This window comes from Furipterus horrens, unplaced genomic scaffold (assembly GCF_987537825.1).
Source record: "Furipterus horrens unplaced genomic scaffold, mFurHor1.1.pri manual_scaffold_6, whole genome shotgun sequence".
NCBI classification, from domain to species: Eukaryota; Metazoa; Chordata; class Mammalia; order Chiroptera; family Furipteridae; genus Furipterus; species Furipterus horrens.
Genome location: NW_028327176.1, coordinates 170,893,034 through 170,920,862, shown reverse-complemented (window position 1 = coordinate 170,920,862; position 27,829 = coordinate 170,893,034). Strand labels below are relative to the sequence as shown.

Below are 27,829 nucleotides of genomic sequence, written 5' to 3'. Positions count from 1 at the left end.
CACTTGAGGGGGAGAGATGGAGGAAGGAAGGCAGACCTCGGAGGGTTTTGAAATTCAGTGGGAAGTGAGATTTTCTTTTAAGAAAACATCTGTTCCTTTCCAGGTACTCTTGATTACTCACTGTTAAGTAGGCGGAAGTCGATGAATGGGTAGGAGCCGCGGCGTTCACCAGGAGCCCCCGTCTGACCCCTCAGTCGTGCATCTCCTAGAAAACAGAAGGTCCAAGTATTTGAAAATGTTGCCAAGTGTATTCACTTTTCCTCTGTGAGTCCTGTTTCCCACTTATGTCACTGGAACCAACACTAAATATCAGGAGAAAAATGATTTCCATTCACCTTTCACCTTCCTTCAGAAAGTGCCATGTAGCAGCATAGTGAACTTGGCAAAACTTGAAGAATGGAGCAGCATTCTCTTTTATATTTGCCTGGATGATGGGTCTGCAAAAATTTTAGTAATTACAAAGTTTCCATAGCCCTTTTATACTTTCGAGGGCCGTAAAGATGAAGCATCTAAATCTGGAAGGACGGATGGAGTGCTGGGATTATAGCTTTTATTTTCATTAGAAGTTTAATCACCCACAGGGACCTAGCATGGTTGTTCTCTGACTGAAGTCCACTTTCCCTGTTCCCCAGGCTGTATCATTGACCTGCTTCAGAATCCATGCAGAAGAAGGCCAGCCTAGCTCCAGGTACTGCAGACACTTAGCCTCCCTTGGACACAGTCTGTAGAGCTTCTACTATTTATTTGCAGGTTTGTTTTAATGTCTGTGTTCACTTTCTTTTTTGGTGTGTGACCTGCCTTCCAGATCAAGGGAAGTCATGAAATACAGTTGAGGGAGCCTGGACTTTCGAATAATGTAGGCCTTGAATAGCAGGTTCTGAGCCTCAGTTGCCTTACTTCAAGGTGTCATTGGTTGGAGAATGTAAAATAACATTTGATGCCTGGCAGTAAATGCTGCATTTACTTCCTTCTTCACTCCTGCAAAGCAGGGAACGTGCATATTACATGTTCTGCATTCCCCCAGAGTGCTTTGTGTGTTGTCTGGTACTTTGCTGATTCTAAGCGAATGTCCTCTGTGAACAAAAATAAATAGGAAGACCAAGTTCCCAATTAGTACATACAACATGAAATCAGAAGAGAGGTAAAAATGCGTAAGACCTAATGTATTTTTGGAACAGCTGAATCAGGAAAGGTTTCTTCCACAAGTAACGAGTCCACTCCAGACATGAGGTGTTACTGGGGCCTGAGCCTGGGTTAACTAGGGCCTGGGAGAGAGCCTCATCAGTGGTAACCCTTGCAATAGACTGTGTTTAAAATATACCTCGTAGATGGGTCTTGTGTGTATTTGGGCTTATAAACCACAAGCTCTGAGCCCTTGGGCTATTCTCAACTTTGGTTTTTATATTGGTGCCTTATTTAGTACTTGGTATAATCTGATATTGTAGTGACTTACTGATATTAAAGACTGTTACAATTTATGGAGTGTTATGAAGTGGGAGGAGGAGGGAAGAGATGGAAAAGTATATTTAAAATTTGAATATAAGCCCTAGCTGCTGTGGCTCAGTGACTGAGCGTTGGCCTGCGAGCCAAGTGTCACTGGTTCGATTCCCAGTCAGGGCACATGGCTAGGTTGCACATCAGGTCTCCAGTTGGGGGCGTGAGTGAGAGGCAACCACACAGTGATGTTTCTCTCCCTCTCTTTCTCCTTTCCCCTCACTCTAAAAACAAACAAATAAATAAATAATTTAAAAAATGATCTAAGTCTTTGTTTAAAAAAAAAAAAAGGAATATAATCTGACATCAGAGAAGGAAATGCTGTTAGCGTTTGATAAGTTTCTGGGGGGTGGATGGCCAATAGAGGAAAGCCCACTGGGAAGAACTGAAGGGAGTACCTCTCCTCAACAAGTTGTTTTGAGTACTGTCTGTATATAAATCTCTTAAGAATTTACAAAGCACATTCACAAACCTTACAATATACTTATTTTCTTGTTTATCTCATTAGATCCTTGCAATAGTCTTGTAAAGTCATTATTATTCTCCTTACTTTATAGGTGATAAAATAGAGGCTCAGAGAAGAAAGAGAAAGACCGCTATTCATCCTCCTAGCCCCAGCTCAGGGCTCTCAGGTCCCTTAAAGGCACCCAGTAGATGTCTACTGACTTTAATTGACTGCCTGAGTTTATGGTGCTTTAAACTTATGATTAGCAGAGCTAGTCCTTAAATCTAGGTTGTTAAACTTCATAGGCAGAGCTCTCTCCTCAATACCATTGGTTTCTAAACTTATAAAGTGTGCACAGATGGTTTTTAAAGTGAAAACAAAAATCACAGACCGCACATGATAGAAGATGTACTTTTAATAGCCAATGAGATAGTACATCATGTTAAAATGATATAACAAATTCAGTACTTCCATTAAGTCAATTTATATTTTATAAATGACAGTAAGTTAGACTTATACTTGAAAAGCTGTGTATAGATGAGACTATGCTAATTTGGTTTACAAAGCCTGCTGGGCTTGTGGATTTGCTGACGTATTGTGTAATCATTTGGGAGCTTCTCCTATGGGTTTTAGGCTCACCGACTGGGAATGATTTCCTCACTAGTATTGTTTTCTCAGCATTACCCAGGTGTTCCTCCTGGTTTTGTAGTCCTGAGGGCACTAGGATCCCAGTAAACTTCTGTGTAATATCAATGTAAGGTTTAAAGCCTCTGCCAGAATTTATTCCATTTGTCCATCTGAGAGTTTAAGGCAGAGGAAAGTCATCATCATGTAAGACTTTCGATTTAGAGAAACTGAGAGGAGACAGCACCCCATGGCAGAATGGATACAAAGAGAGTGATATGCTAGGAGTTGGGGAACTCCTGTTACTGAGAGGATCAGTATTTCACCATCTTGGGTGACCTTGAGAAAATTAATAACCAGTTTTCTAATATTTAAATTAGCATAATCACAGCAGTTTTGTTGACTCTGAGGGGTTGTTGTGAGGAAATTACCAGATGCATGAAAATAATAGGCTAGTTAACTTTTATTGAATATTTATTTACACTGTGCTCAGCATTTCACATGCATTTTCTTCTATCATCTACCTAACAACCCAATGAAGTAGGTATTATTACTAGACTGTTTTACAGGTGAGGAAACTCAAACCAATAGAAATTTGATCATTTGTCTGAGATCACAGAGCTAATAAGTAGAGGGCCTGAGTTCAAATTCAGTGTAGGTTCTAAACTCCCATGTTCTTACCCATTCTCCTGTATTATCAGGAAAAAAAAAATACAACCAGTTAAGTGTTAACTTTTTATTACCTAAATGTATCCTTTGGTTGTTATTTGCCAATAAACCAAATATATATTCATCATGATTCCTGAAAACTGAATATTGGGAGACTCTACCTTACTGATGAATACAAGACTCAGATAGACGTTTATTTGAATAGCAGTCCAGTGGAAATGGGGTTTAGAACAAGAAAACCAAGTCCTGTTCTGAATCAACAAGGCATCTATTACTTACAAATAAGAAATGGAAGGCAATTGTTAAACTACTATTCGGCAAATCTGAAACTACCTGGCAACTAATTTACTTAAGCTCTTAATTAAGTAGAATTTTCATGATGCAACATCAGTTTTGGGGAAAAAAAGACAAATAACAACAAAGCAAGATGATAGCAAAGATACTTATATAAACAAAGCAAAACAAATAAACAGCAGCAACAACTACAGAACCCATCCCTGAAAGTTTTCTTTCAGTGCTTATTCTGTCTATAACTACAATTACAGTCTTGAAGCAAATTACTCATAAACCTAATAATGGCCTTAGATGTAGTAAATAGTAGTTTTAGAAAAGGAGTAAATCAAGTTAAAAAATAGTAGAGGAGGAGGCATGACAGTTTTAAGTGGGCTAACAATGCATTTTAGAAATTTTCCAAGAAACCAAACATTCCATATCTTGAGCATTATGCTTAATTGAAGCTGTATTGTGGTAATTTATGTTTTAAGTATATATTTATAATATAGAATGATCATGCTCCTTCTCCTTGCTTCTGATACTAAATTGCTTCAATATGCTTGTGGGAAGAGAGAAATAATTCAGTAACAACAGTCCCCGGAGGAGCAGAGGCCACTGGCTGATGTCCGAAGAACAGAACAAGTGGCGTCCTGCTGAACTGCTTTTACTGGCCGTGGTCTCAGGCAATCATCTATTTACCTAAGTTCTTATATCCAAGCTAAACAATTATCTTGACTATTCATTAGGCCCTTGTTTAACTTCAGCAACGTTCTTTCTGGCAAATGAAAGGTGCCGTGAAAGCAGGGTAGGAAGCGTTGACAGCTCAGTCGTGTCCTTAGTCTGTTCTTATTGTGTTCCAAAATGAAACAAACAGCAGGGGAATTCTTATTTTGAAAGGGCTGCTTCTCGTTTGCCCCTTCAGGCTGAAAACATAACATGTCGTCCTTGAGTATTTAAGGCTGCAAACACAGTCAGAGAACTGAGCATCTTGGCTCCAGGAGTCAAGACCTGGAGACTGCCACTCACCCTCCCAGGGGACGTGGTTCCGGGATGGACCTCTTGCCCACTTGGCCTCTTGGTCTGTCTCTGTTTAATAAAAGCTTGTGCTAGGGGGCAGACGTTATGTGGCCTCTTATGTAACTGGCAAAGAGTGTGGAGACTCTGAAGGTGTTGACAACTTACAGTGGCTGAAACATGGGCCACATGACAAGAACCAGACTTTGGTCCCAATTGTGGTGCCAAGGTCACTTCAGGGTGGGGAAGAGGGAGAGGAAAGGGACAGAGCGGTAGCTTCTATGCACCTATTGCATCCGAGACAAATGAAGAGGGTGATGCTAATGGCCGCAGAGAACACGGCACAGACACTGATAGAGGGGGTGTCACGAGGAAGAAGAGCTGGTGGTAGTGTGAGAAAGATGCAGTCCTGGAGCAGCCCAAATATTGTAGGAGAGAAGAAACTCTCACAAAAGGTATCCCTTTGAACTTCTTAGACATTACTAATTCACGTCACTGCTGCGAACTCGCAAAACGAAGGCAGAGAGAACCCAGATCCCCAAATCTCAGACAAGAACTTTCACCATGCTGCACGGCCTCAGCCGGCAGCTTTGAACATTTCAGATGACTACGCGCAATTAGAAAAGTGAATTATTTCTCCTCAGATGTTTATCTAGTCTAACAGAGAGGAGGAAGTTTGTACAATTTAATCACTCCCTAGATTTATGGGATAGTACAGGCAGCCGGTAGAGATAACTCAGGCAGAGATGACTGTTCCCGGTGCCATGAGCTCACATGGGATCCAGGATGGCTGATTAGAACCAAATTTCTCATCTGGAGGTTCAAATCTGCTGTACCTTCTTGAGTGAGTCTGGGCCTGTCCGGTCACTAAGGGCTACGTGCTGACTTGGCTGAGTAGGAGGCTTCCTGTCTATTGATCTTTTGCACTAATTGTGTATTCCTGGGCTGTCCCAGAGAGAGCTTTGCCTGTCGGAAGAGAGACCAGGAGTTAGTTGTCCAGAAACCACAGTTTTGGCAAAGGAGACAAAATAAACTTTTCCGTGCATGTGAAATAAAGTTATTTCTTTCGTTTCTTTACAAAAACCTTGATCCTTGTATTAAAGTCAGAGAAATAGGAAATTTCATCAAGTCAGAGTCTCTAAACAATACTCTACTGCATTGCAACTTTAGCTTTTAATTATTAAATATTTGTAACAAATGTGCATTTTGGGACTTGAATGTTGTAAAAGTGAATATTAGATAGCAGTGCCTTTATTTTTAAAAGCAGGTAAGGAAGGTTTTACCTCAGACTAGACATTCTTTAGCTTGATGGTTTTACAGAGGAAAAATGAGAAAAAATGTTTCAACCACCTCAGACAGGAGTCTAATAAAAAAAGATATTGAACAAGAAGCAGCAGGAATGCCTAAAGAGAATTCTATGAAGCTGTCAAAGAACTTAACACAAAGAACATGTCTTCTTACAAAGACTGAGAAGAGGGGGAATAATCTGGGGAGCCATTTTAGAGAATATGTGATCTGGGTCTGCCTTAAGTAATGAAAATAGCCCTGTAAGCTTGTACATGACTCACTTATTTCTGGGATAGTGCTTTTTATTGCCAGGATTTTACCAAAGCAAAGTTTGTTGTTTTTTTATAAATGCATCACAGACACACACACACATATTGGTACACACACAATGCCTGGTACATTGTAGGCACTCAAAAAACCAGTAACTATTATTCATATTTTATTACTGTTCTTCTGAGATTCTTGCCTCTCCTCAACCTCCCCCACCCATGATAGTTGGTATTATTTAGGAGTATTTCTAAGTCAGGAACTGGTTTAAAGACTGTATATGTATAAGCTGGTTTAGTCTTCACAAAAATCTACCTGAGGCAGGTGCATGGATCAGCCCCATTGCACTGAGGAGTGCACAGAGCTTATAAGTGACTGAATTGGGGTCAGAAGCCAGGTGGCCTCAGGAGCCCTTGCTCTCAAAACCATTGCTGTACTGGGCCACTGTCTCCAGGCTCCACAATGGTGACGGAAAGATTGCTCATGATGTGATTCATTATTTCCTCAATCATCCCACACTGTGTTTCTCCTCTCTCTGCTGGGAAGCCCTGGGTTAACAGAAGTGATTACCAAATTTATGTCCCAAGGAAAGCTGAATGTGTATCCAAGGGCTTCTTCACAGCAGCATCATGAGCCCAATGGACAGGGGTGCAATGGACCATGGCTCAGGAATGAATGAGATCCCAATGGTGCAGGTTAGACCACAGGGAGTCTAGACTCTACTAGAGACATAGGTATCTTGCAGGTTGGTAGAACTTTTGGGTAAGTGGGTCAGCAAAGGAGCCAATTCTAGGGCAGGCTCAGAGTAGAGCCTAGATTAATTCAGTTCATTTAAATAATGCTCATGCAAAACATTATACAAAGTGTTGGAAAGTAGATGGGGAAAAGGGAAACATAAAATCCGTAAGATGTCTTGACACTTAGATAGTTAATGATCTAGAAGAAAATTGTAGAAATGAGTAAATATGATATAAGCTGGAAGGAGTCTAAGTTTTAATGATACTGAGATATTTGAGTTTGGGTCTCTCTCTCAGAAGCATTGTGAGGCTTTATCATTTTATTTGGATAAGTAACTTGGAGATTTCTGGATCTCAAATGGCTTCCTGGCAATTCTTTAAAATGTTTCTCTTAATATTGTGCACCTGAAACCTATATAATTTTAGTAACCAATGTCACTCTAATTAAATAGATTTAAAAATAAAATGTTCCACTTAGTGAAATTTCAAAAGAATCACTTAATGTTCAATTTTAAAATTTAATATAATTTAATATTTTAGAACTATGGTTGGTGTGAGCTTTAGACCCCCACATCAGGTCTCCAGTAAGCAAATTTCTGTAGATTTAGGCAAATGATTTAAATTAACAAGATTCTTTTTGGAAATCACTTTCTGTTAGGAAGAGATGTCCTTTGTATCTGATGAGTGTGTTAGCTTTCTGGAAAAATAACATATACAGCAGCAATTTGCCCTGAAAAGCCTTGATTTATGCCTGTTGTCTTGCCTGGTGTAATTAGCAATAGTGTCCCTTTCACACTCAAAAGTATTCTCGTTGTATCATACATTACATGATCACCCTGAGTACAGAAATTCAGGCAACAGGGGGCAAGGCCAAAGGTCCTGTGGTAAGAAGATGGCATCTATAAGGCACCACAACAAGACCAAGTGCATCATAGCCGAGATAACAAAGTGGATGTGCTGGACCATGGAGTAAAATTAAGTTGGAGAGGTAACAGGGTTTTGTAGGACAGGCCAAAGAATTTGACTTTATTCCAAGAGACGTTGGAAGCCACTGGGTGATTTTAAGGGGAAGATAACACTATCAGATTTGCATATTGAAAAACCAACTTTGGGTGTAGTATGGAGAATGGATTGGAGTGGGGGGCAAGGATGACTAGCTAGGAGATCACTCTAATAGTCTAGGTGAGAAAAGGTGGTAGCTTGGGATGGGTGATGGTACTGGTAGAGAAGGGAACAAATTTTAGAGACATTTAGTAGGTAGAAGTAACCTGTGGTTGGGAATTACCTATGAGGGCTGAGGGAGAAGGAAGGATCAAGGATAATTTCTAGATTTCTGGCTTGCATAACTGGATAATTGATTATCCTAATTACAGAAAAGGAAAATCTAGAAGAACCAGATTTTGAGGGGAAATGTGTGCACTCAACTTTGGCCACAACGAGTTTCAGTGTTATTGAGATTTCAAAGCAAAAATGTCAAGTAGGCAGTTGAGCAAATGGAACTGGGACCCTGAGGGAATGTCTGAGATGGAGATATAAATTTGTAAATCAAATAAAACTGTGAGCATGTATGAAGTTGCTGAGGAAATGAAGAAGTGAATAGGGCCTAGCCTCCTGCCCTGAGCAACTGAACCATTCAATGTCTTGCTGGAGGAGGAATCTATAAGGGAGAAAGGGCAGCCATGGAAGTAGGAGGAAACCCAGAAACTCTTTATGTCGTGGAAGAGAGTAATTTAAGAGGGAGGGAATGGTTTTCACACAGAGCTTGCTGAAAGGGTAAGTGAAATAATTGAAAAAAGTCCTTTGGATTTAGTTGAGCAACTGTAGTGGGGAATAGAAGCAGAGCCCTTCGGACATCATGCAGAGCTGGGGAATTGGGAAGGTTTTATTAAGGAGCTGATATTTAGATGGATCTTAAGTGATAGGTACATTTTTGAAAAGTAGTACTTTATAGTGCTGTTGGCTTCCAATCAATCCAACTATGGTCACTGAAATGAAGAAAAGGGATTTTTAGGAAAAAATTATGCTGATCTTCTGATCAATCATAATCCCTAAGAATGATATTACTAATAAAATATAATTTAAATATTGCACAGAGCATAAAGCAGTCCAGGTCATATAAATATCCATACATTTTTGCAAAATATAGTGATGCCTTGTCTAATCACTTCCTATACTTAAATATGTTAACACTTTAAGAAAAAAAGTCTAGTGGAAATCACTGCCCAAAGAAAGTTTTTCTTTGGGAAAAATATGGATGGTCATATCAATGAGAATAAATATAATTAACAAGATAAAATACCAACCAAGTCCCAATATCACTGAATAATTTTTGTGTGTTTTGAACTTTGAATAATTTGAGAGAAGCGTTTTAATGTATTGTTTGTTTTCATGTGCTTCTGAACTTCCTGATTCTGGCTGGGAACAAGGACAAACCTGCCAAAATACTGCAAGAAAATATGTTGCTGATCACGGGCAGGAAATACTCAAAGTCCCACGAGATAGCCTGTTCTTAGGAGACTTCCACACCAAGTCTGCTGACCTCAGAAGGAGCATCAGGCCACCTCACTCACTGCTGGAGCCTGCTCAGAGCCAGGAGTATTTGGGAGTTCTTTATTCCAGGAGTTTGTGCCAACATGGCACTTGGGGTTCCTTTAAGCTCTTAGTGTTGTGCATTTTTTATTTGTTTTTCAGGAGGGAAACAGATGGCAAAAACTGGGCTCAGTAGGGAAATGGTTGAATTGATTATATTATATCCATATACTCATATTTCTACAGTAATGACTAAGATTTATTGAATACTTAGTATGTGTTTGGTATTGTTGGAAGTACTTTTCATGAATTAACTCATGTAGTCCTCTCAATAACTCCCTTAGACCTAAGTACTGCTGTCTATATATACCTGAAAGATAAGAGGTGTTGAATTAACTTTTTCAAGATCACATGGCAGGTGAGCATGAAGGCACATTTGAAACCAGGGTGATTGGCTCCACAGCTTGTGCTCTTAACTAATATGGTACAGTCTCTGTTACAATATGTCTGGACTTGAAGTGAGAGCCATGGTATATTGTTAAGGGAGGGTAGATGTTACATATGTGGGTGGAAGGTAGGGAGTGGAGGGATTGAGCAAAAAGGAAAATAGACTCATGGACATGGACCACAGTGTGCTGATGATGGGTGGGGGTATAAGGGCACTAAATGGTAACGAAAAAAAATATAAAACACAACAAAGCACAACTGCTTCATCAAGTAAAGAAATCAATAGCCTGAGAAGCCATTTACTACCTCCATTCTGGGCTTCATTCCTTCTTCTGTTTTATTAAGTAGGGATAATGATATCTGCCTTGTCTACCTCAAAGAAAGGAGGAATCAAATGAAATCACATGGGTAAAAGTGCTTTGTCAATCACTTTTTAATAAAGCTTTATTATCAAGAATATTTTTACTGATATTGCTATATAAACATTAACATATATAATGTACTACTATGATATAAATTCTACATTGTATTATCCTTTATATATTATATAAATAGTATTGATATTGCTATATAAACTTAGGTTAATGTTAACGTGTATTCAAAGTGAGGAACATTATTGATATGTTGTTAGATATGTGAATTAAGGGTGTAGCCAAATGTTCTTGGGGAATAAGAGGTTTAAAAAGTTAAACTTAAAAAAAATTGCAAATTGTTAGCTAAACTGTATTTTCCCAATTCCCATCCCCTGCCCAAATTCATATGTTGAAGCCCTAACCTTCAGTACTTCAGAATGTAACTCTCTTTAGAGATAGGTCCTCTAAAGAGGGATTAAGCTAAAATGAAGCTGCTAGGGTGGGTCCTAATTGTGTCTGGATGGTGTTTTTATAAGAAGAAAAGATCTGGACACATGAATTGATGCCAGGGATGCACAAGCAGACAGGAAGACCATGTGAAGAAACAGCAAGAAAGTGGCCATCTGCAAGCCAAGGAGAGAGGCCTCAAAAGAAACCAAATATGTTGATATCTTGATCTTGGGTTTCTAACCTCTAGAACTGTGAGAAAACAAATTTCTGATGTTTAAGACACACCCAGTCTGCGGTATTTTCTAATGATAGGTGAAGAGTGTGCTTCTACTGGTGAGGAAGGCTCAACAGAATTTCGGGTCTCAGTATTCTCAGCTTCATCAGGGACTTCCTACGTGCTCTCATTCCAGTTTTCAGGATCCCATTTCTTCCAGTTAGTGTGCTCACTTTAACAGTAGACACCTTGCCATGTTGGGAATTCAATTTGTATTGTAATTCAGCCAGTAGCAGGATGAGATTCTGGGCCTGGTTTTCAAAAATTTTAGCTCTGCAGCTCTAGAAAATGAATCTCTTTCATGGCAGACATAGAAGCTTTGAGGGTATTTGTGCAGCACTTGAAATAGAAATGAGAATCCCTCAGTTCATACTTTTCTTTCCCTAATTTCTTCCACAACATTAGGAACCATCAGCCAATCTCATTATACTTGTTAGTTTGGCTAAAATGTTCAAAGGAAACACATGCAGGGTTCTTACACGTTTTTGATTAGGAATACCCAATGTTGATACTTTGTGTATCTCTATTGCCACATCACACCATAGACTGTCAGCTCTCTCTTTACTGTGGGGAATAGGGTAATTAGCATTTTAAAATCTAACCAGATTAAAGAGTCAATTATAGAAAACCTGAAACCTATTCAGAAAACTCATCTTTAAGATTCTGTTCCTCTAGAACCAGTCTTGGTACCAAAATCCCTGTATTAGTCAGCTGTTTATTTGGAGGACCCTGACTAATACATGTGGGATTTTTCAGATTCTTCAATATATTAATGTTCACTGTGAATATCAAAGAAGGTGAGATCATCTAGCCTTTTGCAAACACAGTTGTCCACAGAACATGTTTCTCAAGTATTTTCTAAGGTGACTGTTCTGGGAAAATAATTAAGCATATACTTCTCTACACGGAGAACTTGTGTAAGTGGGTGAGTATGAGTGTGTGTGTGTGTGTGTGTGTAATACATAGGTTGAAATCTTAGCACTGGAGGGAGCAAAGAGGTCCTCTACCTTCTCTTCTCTGGTACCATCACTCCTTGCATTCTTGTCTTATTTTACTAAGTTTACAGTTCCAGTTTGATTTCATTTTGGGGCTACAGACCAACTGGATATTTATCCATTTATTACTCAGATATGTGTCTGAATATCGACTATGCTCCAGGCCCTGTTCCTGGTTCTGGGAATACAGCAGTGAACAAAACAGACAAGAAGTGACTGCTCCGTGAGGCTCTGATTCTAGTGGGGAGAGAGACCGGAAACCAAATCAACATGTAAGTTGCCTATAGGAACATGATGTGGGTACTATAGGGTGAAATAAAGTGGGGAAGGTGTCAAGAAGGGCTGGGTGGGCCTGGTTGGGGATGGGACTGCAGTTTAAATAAAACAGGGTCTTTTACTTAAAGACCGCGCTAAGGTGACATGCAACAGATGGGAGTGAAATGTGGGAGGTGCCAAGAGACCATCTGGGAGGAGCATTTGAGGCTCAGGGAACAACAAGCACAGGACCACAAGAACAGGTGGGTACATTCTAGAAACAGCAGGGAGGCCATCATGCTGGAACAGAGAGAGTGTGGAGCAAGTGGGAGAGATAAGGACAGAGAGATGACAAATGGTGGCAATGGAGGGAAGTAGTGGATAGTTTAAGGATTTAGAGGGAAACAGGGAGTCATAGAAAGTTTTCAATGAGAGAGTGACATGATCTGACCAAAGGTTTTAAAGGGTCTCGCTCACTTCTTTGTTGAGAATAGAGTGTTGGGAAACTTCATATATTTACTAGATCCCAAAATGAACGTGGCATCTTTCCTATAACCCAGGTCCTGCCTTGCGTACTAGTTATGGTAAGTCTAGTCAGTCACCAAGGCCTGTTACTGTGCGACCCCCTGCCCCCACTTCCCTACAGGTGGTTTTATCACTCAGCAGGGTATGCACTCTCTTAGTGCCTGAGTGTGCAGGCCCCTCTCTAGGAAGGGTGCTAAGCCACAGTAAGTATTCTCCTGGCTTCACAGAGAAGACAGAAAATGGATCATGGCACATGGCCATATGGTTACTTTATTCTCCAAGTTAACATCAATTTTATGAGTACAGAAGATACAAAGACATGTATTTTGGGGAGAGGTGCATTTTGGAGTATTTAATTTTATCTGTAAAATCAATAAACTGGTTTTTGCAGGATACATACTTGGAGGAAAGACTTTGCAGGATATTGATGTGGAATAGGACTATTTAGGAAGCAGATAAAATATAAAACTGAAGATGCATTGGTAATAATAGAAACAGTCCCTGAAACCTGCACTTCTGTGACTGGCCCTCACTCATGATAGGGTCCCCTGGACCATTCAGAACTCCACTGTGTTCTGAATACCCACCTCCCATGTTTGTCTGCACAACCATCATAAATCAACTGAAGAGGAACTACTTTATAAACAGAGGTCATTTGATGTTTTTTTAACCAAATAAAATCCAGACAACTTTTGCCTTTTTCTAGTTTTCTGACACTCTTGTCCTCCACAATTATACCAGAGTTATTGACAGGAGTTTAGCAAACATATCTGCAAATAGTTGGGATTATAACTCACTAGACCCAGAAACTTGAATTTTTGCAAAATTGCCCTTATTTTTATTTTGTTTGTTTTTTTACTTTCTTTGGCTTTCATTCTAATCCTCCACACTGAACCTTTTTAAAAACAAAGCTGTAGCTCTTCTTTTAAATTCTTTTTTTTTCTTTTTGACAAGAAAAAAAGACAAAAAAATGGATACTGAGCATTTACTGCCTTCTCTTAATCTTCTGCTGCTTGTAATGTTTAGACCATGGGATCGTCCTTTCCCATCCTTGTTCTTTAAAGAGCATTTTAATAAATCCTTTAAAAATACTCTTTATTACTGGTTCACATCATGAACCCTCCTCTGTCTTTAGTCATGTATTAATATTTTTAAAATATTTGAACCTATCAGAGAACTTTTTGTGTACTTTCATTGGCTTCTCTAGGTGAACCTCTCTATTTTTGACTACTGAGATGTTTTGTGATCTTAATATAATATAATGTAATTTCTGTGTTTCTTATCTACAAACCCTGAAGTCCAAAAATGTGTCTTAACCATCATTGAAAAAATAAGGCCTGAATTAATACATCCTATAATAAATTTGTCCTTTTGAGTTTTGTCCTTATCAAGGCCTATCGCCTTTAAGAATCTATTTTGATGTCAACATAAATATCTCACTTTCTGAAATTAAAGTTTCCCCAGTCCAGAATTCCCTTTTTAGTAAATTGTACTATACCATTTGCCTCTTGTAATAATTAAACCCAAGGACGTAGTTCTTCATGTCCAAACCCAATTACATGACTTCAGTCTGAGAACTGGAACTTAAAAATTGATCCAAATGTATTGCAATAATTATTTTGGACATGGTAAATAAATAATAATCTTCCTTCTCAATGTTCACTGAGTACAAATTATAAGTCCATTACACATTATTATTATATTAAGTATTACTATCACTGTGAGCAATATAACATAATGACAATAATTTTTATGCTACCAGGTGATATCAGGACAAATTCTTTTAGTACAATTTGCTTAGTTTTTCACGCCTAGTATGCTGCTTATTGCTTTACTCCTCTAAGTATTATTGTAACTGATTGATTTATGTGTACTCTATAATTTCTCCTATACTGAGCACAAACTTATGCTTTGTATTGCTTATCATTTCAAACACTCAAGATTCTATCATCTTCATTTTTCCAGGACTTTCCCACTTTTTCACTTCATAACACACATTGAAAATAACATTTGTTTCCTGTTGGGCTAAATATATCTGGTTACTCCAGGCCAGAGTATTTTGAACTGGAATCTTGGTTGTCCCAGGCCTGCCTGGCTACCCCGGGGGTTGAAGGGAACCAATGTCTCAACACACTGAAAACCCATTCATGGGACATTGGTTGGGAAACTCTGATCAATAGAATGAAGATGACCTTACCTGAAAACAATCCTCAAACATAGCTAATCATATGTTTGAGGCCATAGAATCAATAGACTCATTAGAAGGGGCTGGGTAGGGTGGAATGTGGGCCATGGAAACTTAAGAGTACAGGAAGGGGACCATCATTTAGAGGAAATGTTTTAATTTCTCTGGACTGACATGATAATGTCCTGGAAAAAGATAAACTCTTGCTCACATTTAATCTTCTAGTTGTGATTCAGAATGACATGATCTCTTATTTTTTCCACTATATTTCCAGACGGGTCTGGATTTTCCCTCTTCATCCAAGGATTGAAAGGAAAATGAAATTAGATTAACATTCTACTCTGCTTTACAACTATCTAAGATCAGTTGTTTTCAATCTGATATTCTTGATTTAATAGGTCTGGAATGAGTCTGGGCTTGGGTATTTTTACAAAGATTCGCAGTGATTTCATTGGGGAGGATTGTTGAGAACCACTGATGGGTATCAGTAGGATAATGGGAACTTTATTACTGAGCATACATGTGAAAGGATACACCCCAAACCACAATTGTTCAGCAAAGTAGAGAGGAGAGAGGAGGTAAAAGTAAATAGTACAGAAAGCAAATATTTATAACATGCATCACCTTTGGCCATTTCTGAGTATGTCTCATTGGGATTTGGACACTTCAGTTAGGGGAGTGGATTAGTACTGCTTTGGTGAGTTAGAAGAAGCTTTTTGGAACAAATCAACTTGGATATACATTTTGAAAAGGAAAAAGTAGTAAAAATTGTGGAGTGTGAATTCAGCAAAAAAGAAAGACCAGAGCAGCAAGTGGAGAAATACATGGAGGCGTACTTTGTTTGGGGAAAGAGAAGTGTGTGTGTGTGTGTGTGTGTGTGTGTGTGTGTGTGTGTGTGTGTGTGTGTGTGTAGGAGGTGGGAACCAGAGAAGGGGAGATAAAGACTCTGGGCCCAATAAGAAACTTGGTCATTGAGAAAAAGTCAGGGCACTCTGCTTAAGGCCTGGCTCAAACTTAGAAGGGTAATTGGCACATTTTTTTCTTGGATTGGGCAATCAGAGCTGAGGTAGGTCTTTGTCAGCAACACCCTGTACTTGCATATCAAAGCAAATTATAACAAAAATAATACAATGTAGTGCCATTGAAAACTCTTTACTGACAAGACTAAGAGCACAATAAGATACAGGTACATTTTGTATTATTTAGAATATAGAATTCACAATTCAAATTCTGAAAAAAATACAAAGCCTGTTTTATGATGTGGCATCTGTGAAGCCATCTCTTATCCCTATGATCCCATAAACTAGAAGCACAATTCTCCTAATTTCTAAACAAGAAACTTTAGGTTTATTGCATACTTTTAGCAATAACGTATCACCAAGTTTACTGAGGACTTATTTCTGGGTCTTTTCTATAACTGTCATCACAGCTTTGTTCTCCAAACCGTGATGTTCCACACATGTTCTGACTTTATCTTAGCTACATGAAGAGACCCATATTACCTTGTGGATGGAAATATATTATCTCTGATGATACAAAATGAACAGTCATTTCTGGGTTGTTCAAGATTAACGTTATTATAGGACTCTTTGGGTTAGTTTAAAATTCTCATTTGGTGTCTTAGAGTATCTCAGACAACCTGCGCAATTGCTAATTATCACTGTATATATCACTAAGATAAGAGAGTTTGGACTGATGAATTGTTGCAGTGGGGATTATATGCTGGTGGTTGGGCAGAATACCTGTTAACTCTTAATAGCTAAAAGAGACTTTGGAGCACCAGAGGCAGAAAATAAGGAAGAGAGAAAAAGACACATGCAAATAAGTAAATGTTTAGAATGCAAGTCTTTGAGGGTAAGAGTTCTACATAAATGTGACAAATATGTCATAAATTTAAAATGTTCAATAACTATTTTGTTATTTTATTTTACCCAAGTACATTTTTTTTTCTACTTGGGAATATGCCCTATATAAAGATGCATAAAATGTTCACTTTGGTAAACTCATTTCCATTCATTTCTTGTTTTTCGGCATTCGGAAAATCTACAACGGTGTCAATATAACATTCTGATTATGTTTTTCAACTTCCCCATTCATTTACTTGGCTTTATACAAAAATAATATTCAAAAAATGGTCCCAAAGAAAATATGCTAGGTACCAGGGTCATCAAGTGAACAATTGCATCTTTCTCTGAGACGGGAGCTGAGGAAATGGACCAAATTGCAGGAGGTAGAAGCACATGTTTGTAGTCTTCTCTTTTCTCCATTTTTAATAGCATGGAACCATTTATTTATTGACTGCTTGAAATAAATTCAAATAGAAGAACTTTGTAAATGCTGTAGTCTCTGGTAAGACCAACCTGGTGCCAATCTTTTTTGTTATTTACGAGAGGGACTCAGACAGCTTAAATGTCTACTCTTCCTATCCAAGAGTTCATTTGTTATTAAGTAAAGCTCTTTTGTCTGGAAAAGAAGCTGAACAATAATTCACAAACTTGCAATTCTCCTAGGACTGAACTGGGATTCATCAAGCCTCACAATTAAGTGGGCTTCAAATGTGGTAGAAAGTGAGGCACCTGTGTTTTCTGAAGAGTTTTAGTTCTGTTTCATTGTTTCTAGGTTAGTAAGAATATTTCACGGCTCCTTCTGCTTGTTCTGTGGTAGATGGAAAAGGTGAGGCTGGGAGTTGGGGGCCTGAGGAAGAAGACCCCATTCTTGGAGTATTTATTGTTCCTTCCATTTACTTGGCTTTTCTTTACCAAAGAAATTTTTTATTATCTTACAGTTTTTAAATAACAGCTTTATTGAGAGATAATTTACATACAACACAACACAGTCATTTGAAATGTATAATTCATTAGTTTTTCGCACATTCACAGACATGTGCGGAACGTCACCACAGTCAACTTGAAGGTATTTTCATCGCCTCAGAAAGAAATCCAACACCTTTTAGTTATAACCCTTCTAGGCTTCCATCTCTACCCTGCTGGGCCCTAAACTGCCAACTAATCTACATTCTGTCTCCAAAGAGTTTCCTATTCTGGACATTTCACATAAACAGAATCATATAATGTATGGACTTTTGTTCACTTGGCTTTTAATCCCACTTTGCGTTAAGACATTTTTGATAATGTGGTCCTGCATTATGCTGCCTTTCTCCTCACATGGCCTCTGCCCTCCCTGAGCTGTGGACACCCAGCTTACTCTCAATTAGTGTTTGTGAATTTTTGAACCAATTTCTGTTTTTTTCTCCTAATGTCAATGAAGTTGTCTGTTATGTTTCTCTAAAAAGGGTCAGACTGCTTCCCTCCCACATTATGGAGCAGCCTTTTCTCTCTCTCTCTCTCACCACCAGTAATAACATGTTATAACATATATGGCACATGTATGGCATGGGCTATAACACATTAGAAACCCAGGCCTTCCTCTCCTGCCCTGAGTCTTTACTATATTTATCTCCACCTGTTCCTAGTGCTATTCTAATTTTTAGGAATGCTCCTTAGCAGCCTCCTTGCTTCCTGGTAAAAGAAGTCAGACCTACATTGGCTTGTGGGCACTGGAATACTTGCCCTGGCAGAGCTTGCCTCAAAGAATTGCCACCGATTGTCAGCTCTTCTGTATGCAATTTTGAGAAAGGCGTCTCCCATCAAGATGGACTTGTTGAAACCATGGAAAGACTCGTCATTTTGCTGATTTATTTACTTAAATTTATGGCATAGTTCTAAGAGCAAAAGATTTACCAATTTCAGATGTAAAACATCACTCTGCTTGCTACATGTCTACATTGCATTATAATCTCTAAACAAGCATATGAGAACAAATTGCCCTCAAGCTAGGAATAGGTATACATCAACAGGACTCTTTCATACTCCCTTTTGGTGAAGACTGTGCTGTTTAATTAGGAAGCATTGCCTGCCGTAGACATTGAAAAGTAGGGACATGAAATTACTGCTTTCAAATTGTCTAAGTTGATGCTTGAGGATCTGAAAAAACTGTTTACATTCAGCCAGAGTGACAGTTAACCAGGCCTCACTTTGACAGAATTGACTTAAATTCCAAGTCAGAATAAATCCTGGGGGAAGATGTCTTTTGCTCTTCCTACTTTGTGGTAAACAAACTTAGAAGAAAATGTATTTTCTCTCTACACTTGGAGGTAAAAATTTCTCTTAGGGAAATTGTGAAGTACTGTTTTTTGTAAGCCAAAATTTCTGGTTCCCAGTTAGGGAGCTTGAGAAAATGGACAGACCCATATGGGATGCTGCATTAGTCACCCTGTGAAATTCACTTGTATTTGTCTATGTCTGCATCGTTAATCAACAGAAGATGCCCAACCATGATATAATCCACATTTAAATTATAAAATTATTTGTTAGAACAATGTAAAATGAGAGAGAAATGTTTCCCTCCTCAATATCCTTTCTTTCTCATTCCAACCTATGAAGGGAGAATGGGAGGTTAAAGAGAGAAAAGTACCTAAGGAACCATGGATATAATTTTGACACATAAAAACAAGAGGCCCTTTTCTAGTTGGCATGTGAAGACGCTCTTTCCCCAAGAATCTGGCCCAGGCTCCCTGCAGTTTGGGTGGTGATTGGTACATTCCCGTGCCAATGGGAATAACAGCTGGCTTCTCAATATTCTTCCCAAGGAGCTGCTCCATCCACCTTGGCGCTGTTTGCTCACAGCTTTAGCTGCTGACATTCTCAAGCTGTTACTGAGTGTCTCTAATACCAGTACTTTCCTTTTTATGGTTTTTAATTCTGAGTAAAATATCAGCGTCTTTAATCCTTTGTCAATGCAATGAAAACACCCTAGGCTGAAATGCGCACTCATAGTCAGACTGGTGTCGAGGTTTTGTAGATGACTGTAGATGTGATGGTCGGGGAAAAAAGGAAGCTGGATTCCCACATATACCAATATTTTAATATCTGCCTTTTTGAAAAGCTTCCACATGGGGCCAAGATGGAATAAAAGAAGGAGAGTGAAGGAAAAAAAGCAGAAAGCATATGGGAATATTTAAAAGCCTTTAAGAAGTGAAGTAGGATACTGAAAGCATTAGTAGTATCATATGAAACCTGGAATGGAATACTAACATAAGAATAGATGTCAAAGAAAGGGACAGGCTAGTATTCACACTAGTGCATTGAACTACAATATTCCCAAAGCACGGGAGATATATCTCTAGTCACCCAGATTCACGCGCTGAACATACAAAACAAAATAATGGGAAAATTTCTCTTTTGACAAAGATGCATTGCACTGGGGCCTATTAGTAAGTGATGCAGAATAACTATCAGCTAGACAAATGTTAAAAATACCCATGTAAGAAAGAAGCAAGCATGGCCTGGCAGAAGAGTGTAAAACTTGGCCGATAAAGCTAAACTGTAAGGGTGCGATGGGCAAACATTCTGAGGACGAGTCATCCAAAAAACTCACAAAGCTGAGAGCTTAATAATCACCCGAAGGTGGCAGGAAATATGAAATAGTGCTGAGTTCATAGCGTGGCCTCTACAGCTCAATCACCCCCTGTCATCTCAATGTCGCCCAGTGAGATGGAGTACCGTGAAGCCAGGGATTCAGGTGGGGAAAGGACACGCAGTAAATCCAACGAGCTGTTCTCGGAAAGGAGTGAGAGCTTCATAAATTCTTTTTACTTTTTAATATTGACTTTTCTTTCCACTATTTTGCTTCAACTCTTTGCCTTTTACTGCCGCATCCCCTGGATAGTCAGTATCCTACTGGTGAAAGTCAAGATTTCCAAATCTGCCTGGAGATGTTAACTGATTCAATCAGCCAAAACTCAGCCAGGAAGGGAGCTATTTCTTTGAACAACCAGCCTCCCAGCGCATTACAAAAGCAAGACAAACTGGGCTACCAGCTCAGAAGCTTTTCTCTTTGCTTTTTACAAATCCCCATAAATTTCAAAACAAACTAGTACCAGGACAGCACTTTTGGCCTAAGTATTCAAAGTCGAGACACACACATACAAAAACAATTTCCTGACTCATTCTGTATATGTAGTTTCTATGAAAAGAAGAACTCTTTTTTTTTTTTTCTCTCCTGCTTCTGAGAAGTGAGTGAAACGGCACAAAAGAGTGCTAAAACTATTTTTTGTTTCCTGTTTCAGAACTGGGAAGCTAAGACAGACTGCAAAACAAAAGACTAACCAACAGAAAAGTCGTCTATCTTTGGTGCATCAGTTACCGCTCTAAAATGTGTCTAATGTAAGAATACATCTTAGGAAAAGATTTATTGTCAGACTCAACTGGGGTGGGAAAAACACCGGAACATTCATCTCCAGGATGTGCCCTGCCCATTCCACCCGGCTTTACTGCAAGTGCCAGAATCAAGCCATAGGGCCAGCCATGGCCCAGAGCTGAGACCCAGGAGGGGAAAGTGGGTGAAGAGAAAGGGTGGTGGTGATGGGTGCTTTGTAGAAAAAAAGAAGTCCTGGAGAATTTGTGGACTGGCTTTTTACCCTCTCCCCCCACATACTTATTTGGAACCAGTGCCACTGCTAAGCTTTGATTTATTTATTAAAGCAAAAAAGAAATTTCTCCCTAAAGGGAGAACATAAACACTTAAACATTTTAGATGACCTGGCCTACAACAAGATTCCCTTATCTGTTTGAAATGCAATAGTGTTTCACAGTTGTGAGGTGGTGTCTAGCAGTTACTTTTTACACCTACTACCTATAGCACACCTTATACTTATAAAATGTTCATTAACTAAGTCATAATTAATGTTTCTGTCAGAGTCTACTGGTATTTATCTTACATCACAGAAACATGAAATTGCCCCCAAATATATGGTTTATTGGCCAATGAGGTCATAGTATTGATCTGTCTTGACTGCTTTCAGTCTGTGTGAAATTTTTCTTCCCTGTTTTTTTTCCCCTTTCCTTCTTTCTGTTCCTTCTTGAGAGGCTATCCCTAAAGTTCAAGATGAAAATACATTTCTGGTACAATTGTCTAGATACTACAGATGCAAGTAGATTTTAATCCACATTAACTGAATAATTCCTCACAGTATCAATTGATTTGAGACAGCATAGATTTGGCCAGTAAACACTTCTGTGTCAGGGAAAATCACTCCATTTCACTGAAGTTTCATCTAACTTTAAAAGAACTTGGATATTTGGGTTTGGACCCCTTTTGCAGATGGTTGTGAGACTTCATGATTTTATATGAAAAAATAATTTGGAAATGTATAGATCTAAATGATTTCTTAAAACCCTATAAAATGCCCCAGTTAGTAGTTCTGAAAGAGGAATATTTTTATATTTAGTTTTTAAGTCAAATAAAATTATTGCATAGAAAAGTCCTTCACATGAAGAACTATGATTGAAGGTGTGATTCAGACTCTCACACCAGGTTTCCAGTAAGCACATTTTTGTGAGTACAGGCAAACAATTTAAATTAACAACTCTATTTTCAGAAACCATTTGCTATTTGGGAGCTGTGTCTGCTGTATCTGATGAGCTTATGGCTGTTTCAAAACAAAAACCAGATAGAGCATGAGGGAGGGGGGAGGAGAGAGTAAAAGAGGGGAAAAGGGGAAGGAGGAAGAAAGGAGAAGGCGGTGAGGAGGCTCCAAAGAAAATGGTTAGTGAAGGAGAGCCAATCATAATCCAGCTGTTCCAAGCCAACCAAAGCATCTGGTTTCTTTAATTTAGTATACTTCATACTAAAAGGCTAGTGTGTTTACACTGTATATTTTGAGTTATTTGAAATCTCTCTTCCAAACCATTGGGTTTCTGACTTCAGGGGAGGCTTTTCAAATGTGGCTGGAAAGTATCCCACGTCAGTATCACATGGCATGAATGATATGGAAAAAAGGGAGAAAAGTTACAGACATTTTAATAGTAGTTAGCTTGCCATTTCAGACTATTTTCTTATGCCTTTCTGAGAGGACTAAAAATGCTCCAAGTTCAACTTCTATACCATGCAAATTAAGTCATATTTTCTATACAGGTGGGCATATATGCAAGCAGATATATGCACGCCCTCAGGCACATGGGGTATGTCTTCAATGGTGATCCTATACTGTGTTCCAGAAATACTATTTTCATTTCAACCAAAACACTAACTGAAAATACACAAAAGTATCAAATCCAAGAACTTACTTGGAACCCTTCTGGAAGGACTGTTAGGGTTCAGTCCTCAAGCTTCTGACTATTCATTCATGGACCCTCTCTCAGTGAACTTATCACTGACAGGGATTTAGTTTTCACTTCTAAGTAGAGATGCCCTGATGCTATCCTTCAAGCCACTCTTCTCATCTGAACTCCAGTCATGGATTTCCAACTGTTTCAAAACACTCACTTTGCTGCCTTATGATCACCTGGATGTGCAAAACAAAACTCAACACTTCCTAAGCCAATCCTGCTTCTATCTCTATATTTATGTAACCAATGCCATCCTTCTACTGGTCCAAAGAGTTGGAAACCCTGGAGTGAATTTCAACTACCTCTTCTACTCCCTGTTGAAGAAGCCAAGTCTTTTACCATTTGCTTTATACGATTCTTTAAATTTCTCCCTTCTTTTCATTCCTGTTGCTCTCTTCACTTGACACCTGAATTACTCAATAATTTCCCTCTTGATTTTCCTGAATGTGAGACTAAAAATACACACCTGAAGGCAAAGACTGGAAGAACTCCTGAATATTATATTATAAATAAACAGAAAGGGCTTAACATCACCTAGAAAGAACCCACAATTTGAAATTGTTCATAAGAAAACAAATTTATAGCTGAGGTATGTAACAAGCCATTTATGTTCACCATGAGAGACAGGTTCTTACCCATTTATCTTTTTTGTGGTCCAGGCTAACTGCATGACTGGCCCTGAGCTGACCATCACAGCCTTTCCAGGGTCTGGTAATATTCGGCAAATCTCTCCACCTTCTCAAGGTGATGAGGGGATCAGCTTATTAATCTCTGACTTTTCAGTTCAGATAGGATAACAGAAGTTCAGACAAAAGAAAGTTTGCTCCCATTTCTCGAGTCTCTCCCTCTGGGACTGTTTGACCTTATCAGGAGCTGTAACTGCAGCAACACACAGACCCATAGCAACAGCAATGCCCGATGGGAAATACAGCTGGAAAACAGGAGGCCAGAGCTAGGTAGTGAGGGCTTGGTCATAAACACTTAAGGTCTCAGTGTGACACCTTTGTTGCCTGTATAATTCCCATTGACGTCAATTCCATGTTGTGGGTGCTTTAGGACCACAGGAAAGAACCTTACATTGCTTAACAGATCAGCGTTACGTTCATGCAAAGCTGTAAACTAGTAGTTCTCAGAGTCTGGCCTTCAGACCAGAAATATTGGCAGCAACTATACTATTGCTAGGAATGCAAATTCATGGGTCCTAACCCAACTGACCTACTGAATCATTATCTCTGGGATGAAGGCCCAGAAAACTAGTTTAACAAGCTCTCCAAATGATTCTTATTCATGAAACACTTTGAGGACCACTGCTCTACTTTATGAAGATAATAACTAGATATAAGCAAACAATAAAAGAATGCATAGATATGCAAATAAAAATGGGATAAAGTGCAATCTGAATAGAGGGTCATCTCTTCTTGTACTTGCAATACTTAGCACAGAATAAATCTCAGTAAACATTGTTGACCTAATGACCAGAAGGGTCTTTTTAGGTTGATGCCAAAATTCAAAATATTCCACATAGCAAATGATGTTTTAGATTTTTAGCTTATTTTCTAGATAGTCATTGAAGTCTAGAAAATAGAACACTAATCTGAGAGGCAAGCTTTTCTATGATAATGAGAATCAGCTGTGAGGTCCATAAGCCAGCCCAAAGGTGCTCTTCATTCTTTTCCTGTTTTAGGATTGTTTCACATATTTCATATTTCAGAGGTCAGGATAGATGCTTTGATAATAACCACCCCTTTCTCAAAATAAATCTTAAAAGGCTAGTTTATTTTTAATTGCTCAATTGTCTTTTAAACCCTTTGGCTCCCTTACATTTATCTAACCGGTTATTAGAGCCTCAAAATATTATATCCCAATATTTACTGAATTCATCTCATTGAGTACTTTCTAGATCTTCAGTACTCCCTTGGATTAATCAGTAATTTCTCAGTTGAAACCCTGTAGTCACCATCTATTTGGCATCTCTCTCTCTTTTCTCATGTATGTCCCCCTTTAGTCCATCCCCTGCAAATATGCCAAATTAATCTCTCTGAAATTATGAATCTCTCTAGCCATTGCCATGGTTAAAATCTTTCAATGGCTTTATGTCACCTTAGAATGAAAGAGAGAGCCTCTCATCTTCTGACCCTGCATAATTCTCCAGCCTTCATTGCCTGCCTGATTTATTGTACCAACGTCAGCAACTGATTTGCCCTTCTCTTATGCTGGGATATTCCTACCCACCTTTGTTGTGTGGCTGATTTGTAGCTCTCCTTTAAGACTTGGTTCAAGTAGCACTTCCTGGAGGAAGCTTTCTCAGACCACATCTCTCTCACGCATTTTGCAATGGGTACCTCTCCTCTGTGTAGCTCTTCCTCCCAACATTCATCACATCTTGCTTCTCATTCTGCATAGAGCTTCTTAAGGACAGGAACCATTTGTTATTAATGTTTGCAAAAATAACACTTGGCTCTTTCCCTAGTACATAGAAGCAGCTCAATAAATGTTTACTAAGCAAAGGAATGAATAAATGAATAGGTCAAGACAATAGTCCTTCCAAATGCTGTTCCTCAGAATTGAGAAAGAACTTTACATCAAATGGGTATCCAGTGGATAAAAAATGGCTCATAAGCAGAGATAAGACAGTTCATATCAAATGGCTGCAAGGCTCCTACAGACCCCAAACTGACCCACTTTGGGAGCTTATAGAAATTGGACATTTCTTTTGATGCTGTTATTTTCTTCTCATATTTCTATACTCCTACTAGGACTGGGGGAAGACATGTTGAAAGGAAACCCTGAAGGCTATTTTCAAGAAGTTAAAATTTAAGTGGAAAGAGGAAAGATAAGAAATCTTCTGTGAGAAAGTTCATTCTGATTGCCAAACTTTCAGCCTCCAGAGATTTAAATGGTGGGGTGGGGGAGGTGTTTTGTATGAGATTGGAGAGCATGTAACTTTAGGTGTTTCCTCAGACTGAGCATAAATTCTGAAAACTAGAAAGTTGATCTCAAATTATTGGGACAAGCCTCGAATTTAATTTTGTATTATGTTCTCTAGAGACACAGGGACCAAAAAGGGGGGAGGGGTTATTTTCTCAGCTTGACAACATGATATTGAACACACTTTTTTTCCCATTCCTTTTCTCATCATTGTAGCATATGATCTAGAGGAACTGCAGGTGGTTGGTTGGTTTGGAGCCAGTTCCCAGACCCTACTCCTCATTAATTGTCCTCGTTTTATTTATAGTCTGATATTTGGAGTGATTTTCCCACACTGAAGTAGAATGGAACCGAATATGCCAGGGAGCACCTACCCTCAAAATCTCACACTCATTCTGAGTGAGCAAGAACCATGATGTCTCAATGGAACTGAATGTTACAAACAGTGTCACTAGAACAGCCGGAAGCCATGATCTTTGAGAAATCATTGGAAATAGTGAAAAAGTCTTTCTTTTTACCTCGCCCAAATGGTTGATTGCTGAGTTGTGACTTCTGGCTTCTAAAGTTGGGGTTTAACTCTAAATTAAGTTGGCAAGAGTCAAAAGTCAAAGTGCTTGGAAAATTCAGGTGTATAAATAAAACCCCAGCCCTTAAGTGGTCTGTGTCTGAAGAACTTGAAGAACCTCTTCTTCCAATATAGAAAGTCCAAGAGAACTTTCTGCAAAAATGAAACTCTTCTGCCTTGTGCAATAGTGCAGCCACCAGCCATATGTGGCTACTGAGTCTTTGAAATGCACTTAGTAAAATTCAGAAACTAAATTTTTAATTTTACCCAATTTTCATTAATTTAAATTTAAATAGTCACACACGGTTATTGACTACTGTATTGGACAGCACATTTTTCAAGACTGGGTCTTAGTGTTTAAAACAAACATATGGAACATACAGATAAATGGTTTTTAAAGACCGAAAACAACACCAGGGTACTGCTATGCCTGATGACAATTTATCTACTTATTAAGAGTATATAAGTTTACAAGTTAGATGACACTACGAAGGGCATGATCCCATTCACATAATATTACATGTATGTCTATACAGAGATGTCTGGAAAGGTATTAACAAAATAGCTTTTCCCTGGGCAACAGGATTTAAGCTACTTTTTACTTTGTATTTTTCTGTTCTTTTTTTTAAATTTGTAATAAACATGTATAGGTTTTTAAAAATTATAAGACTCTTTTATGAGAGTGTATAGCATACATCTTACAACATTATTTAGTTTAAAGTGTATATGTACTTTTTAAACATAAATTCAGCTACCTCTTATGATATAATCTATACTGTCCCAAAGAAGCACATTTGGAAGTTACACACGAAGTTGCATGTGTCTTTTGCTAACAAAAGAATCCAAAGGAATTGTTTTTCCTTTGTTGTCTTTAGATACCAGTACTTCTTTAAGGGTATTTAAAGTGTTTTATCATCCTTGGCATTCTGAGGCACCCTTATGGTGTCATCACTCATCTGGAACAAGGATGCTCGGATATCCAAGATTACTATAACATTAGAGTTTTTCAGGAGATCAGTGGGTGTGGAGTAGAATGGATCTTGCAGGAGAAGGTGGGAAAGGGGCAATGTCTGTTTATCAAAGTGTTCAGGTGGCCACTCATCCATTTTTCTTAACTCAGATATGTTGTGAGGATGAATGCTTAGCTAAATGTTGGAAAGGCACTCCAAGAATACAGTTATCCATTAAACACTTATCCAAAGACAAGTAGCTTACATTCAGCTCTCATTGGCTTAGGTCCTCCGCTCCCCCCAAATGAGTTAGTCTTTGAAGGCTGCCTTTTATAGTGCAAAGCCATATTCTCTTTGTACTTGACCTGCAACTCTGCTTAATATTCTTGCAGAAG

At 38.7% G+C, this 27,829-nt stretch overlaps 1 protein-coding gene and 1 long non-coding RNA gene across 3 annotated transcripts in view; one reads left to right on the top strand and one right to left on the bottom strand.

Annotated features, from left to right (window-relative positions):
• PDE7B (phosphodiesterase 7B) overlaps window positions 1–27,829 on the bottom strand; it is a 288,623-nt gene that overhangs the window by 73,384 nt on the left and 187,410 nt on the right. For both annotated transcript variants that reach the window (XM_090279881.1, XM_090279882.1), the window contains one exon: window positions 122–205. In XM_090279881.1, coding sequence (XP_090136007.1) covers window positions 122–205 — 84 coding nt within the window. The remainder of the gene's footprint in view (window positions 1–121; window positions 206–27,829) is intronic.
• Window positions 4,825–21,573, top strand: LOC150007824 (uncharacterized). Its single transcript, XR_016511847.1, has 3 exons — window positions 4,825–4,974; window positions 12,022–12,130; window positions 20,951–21,573. It is a non-coding gene; the product is annotated as an uncharacterized LOC150007824 (long non-coding RNA).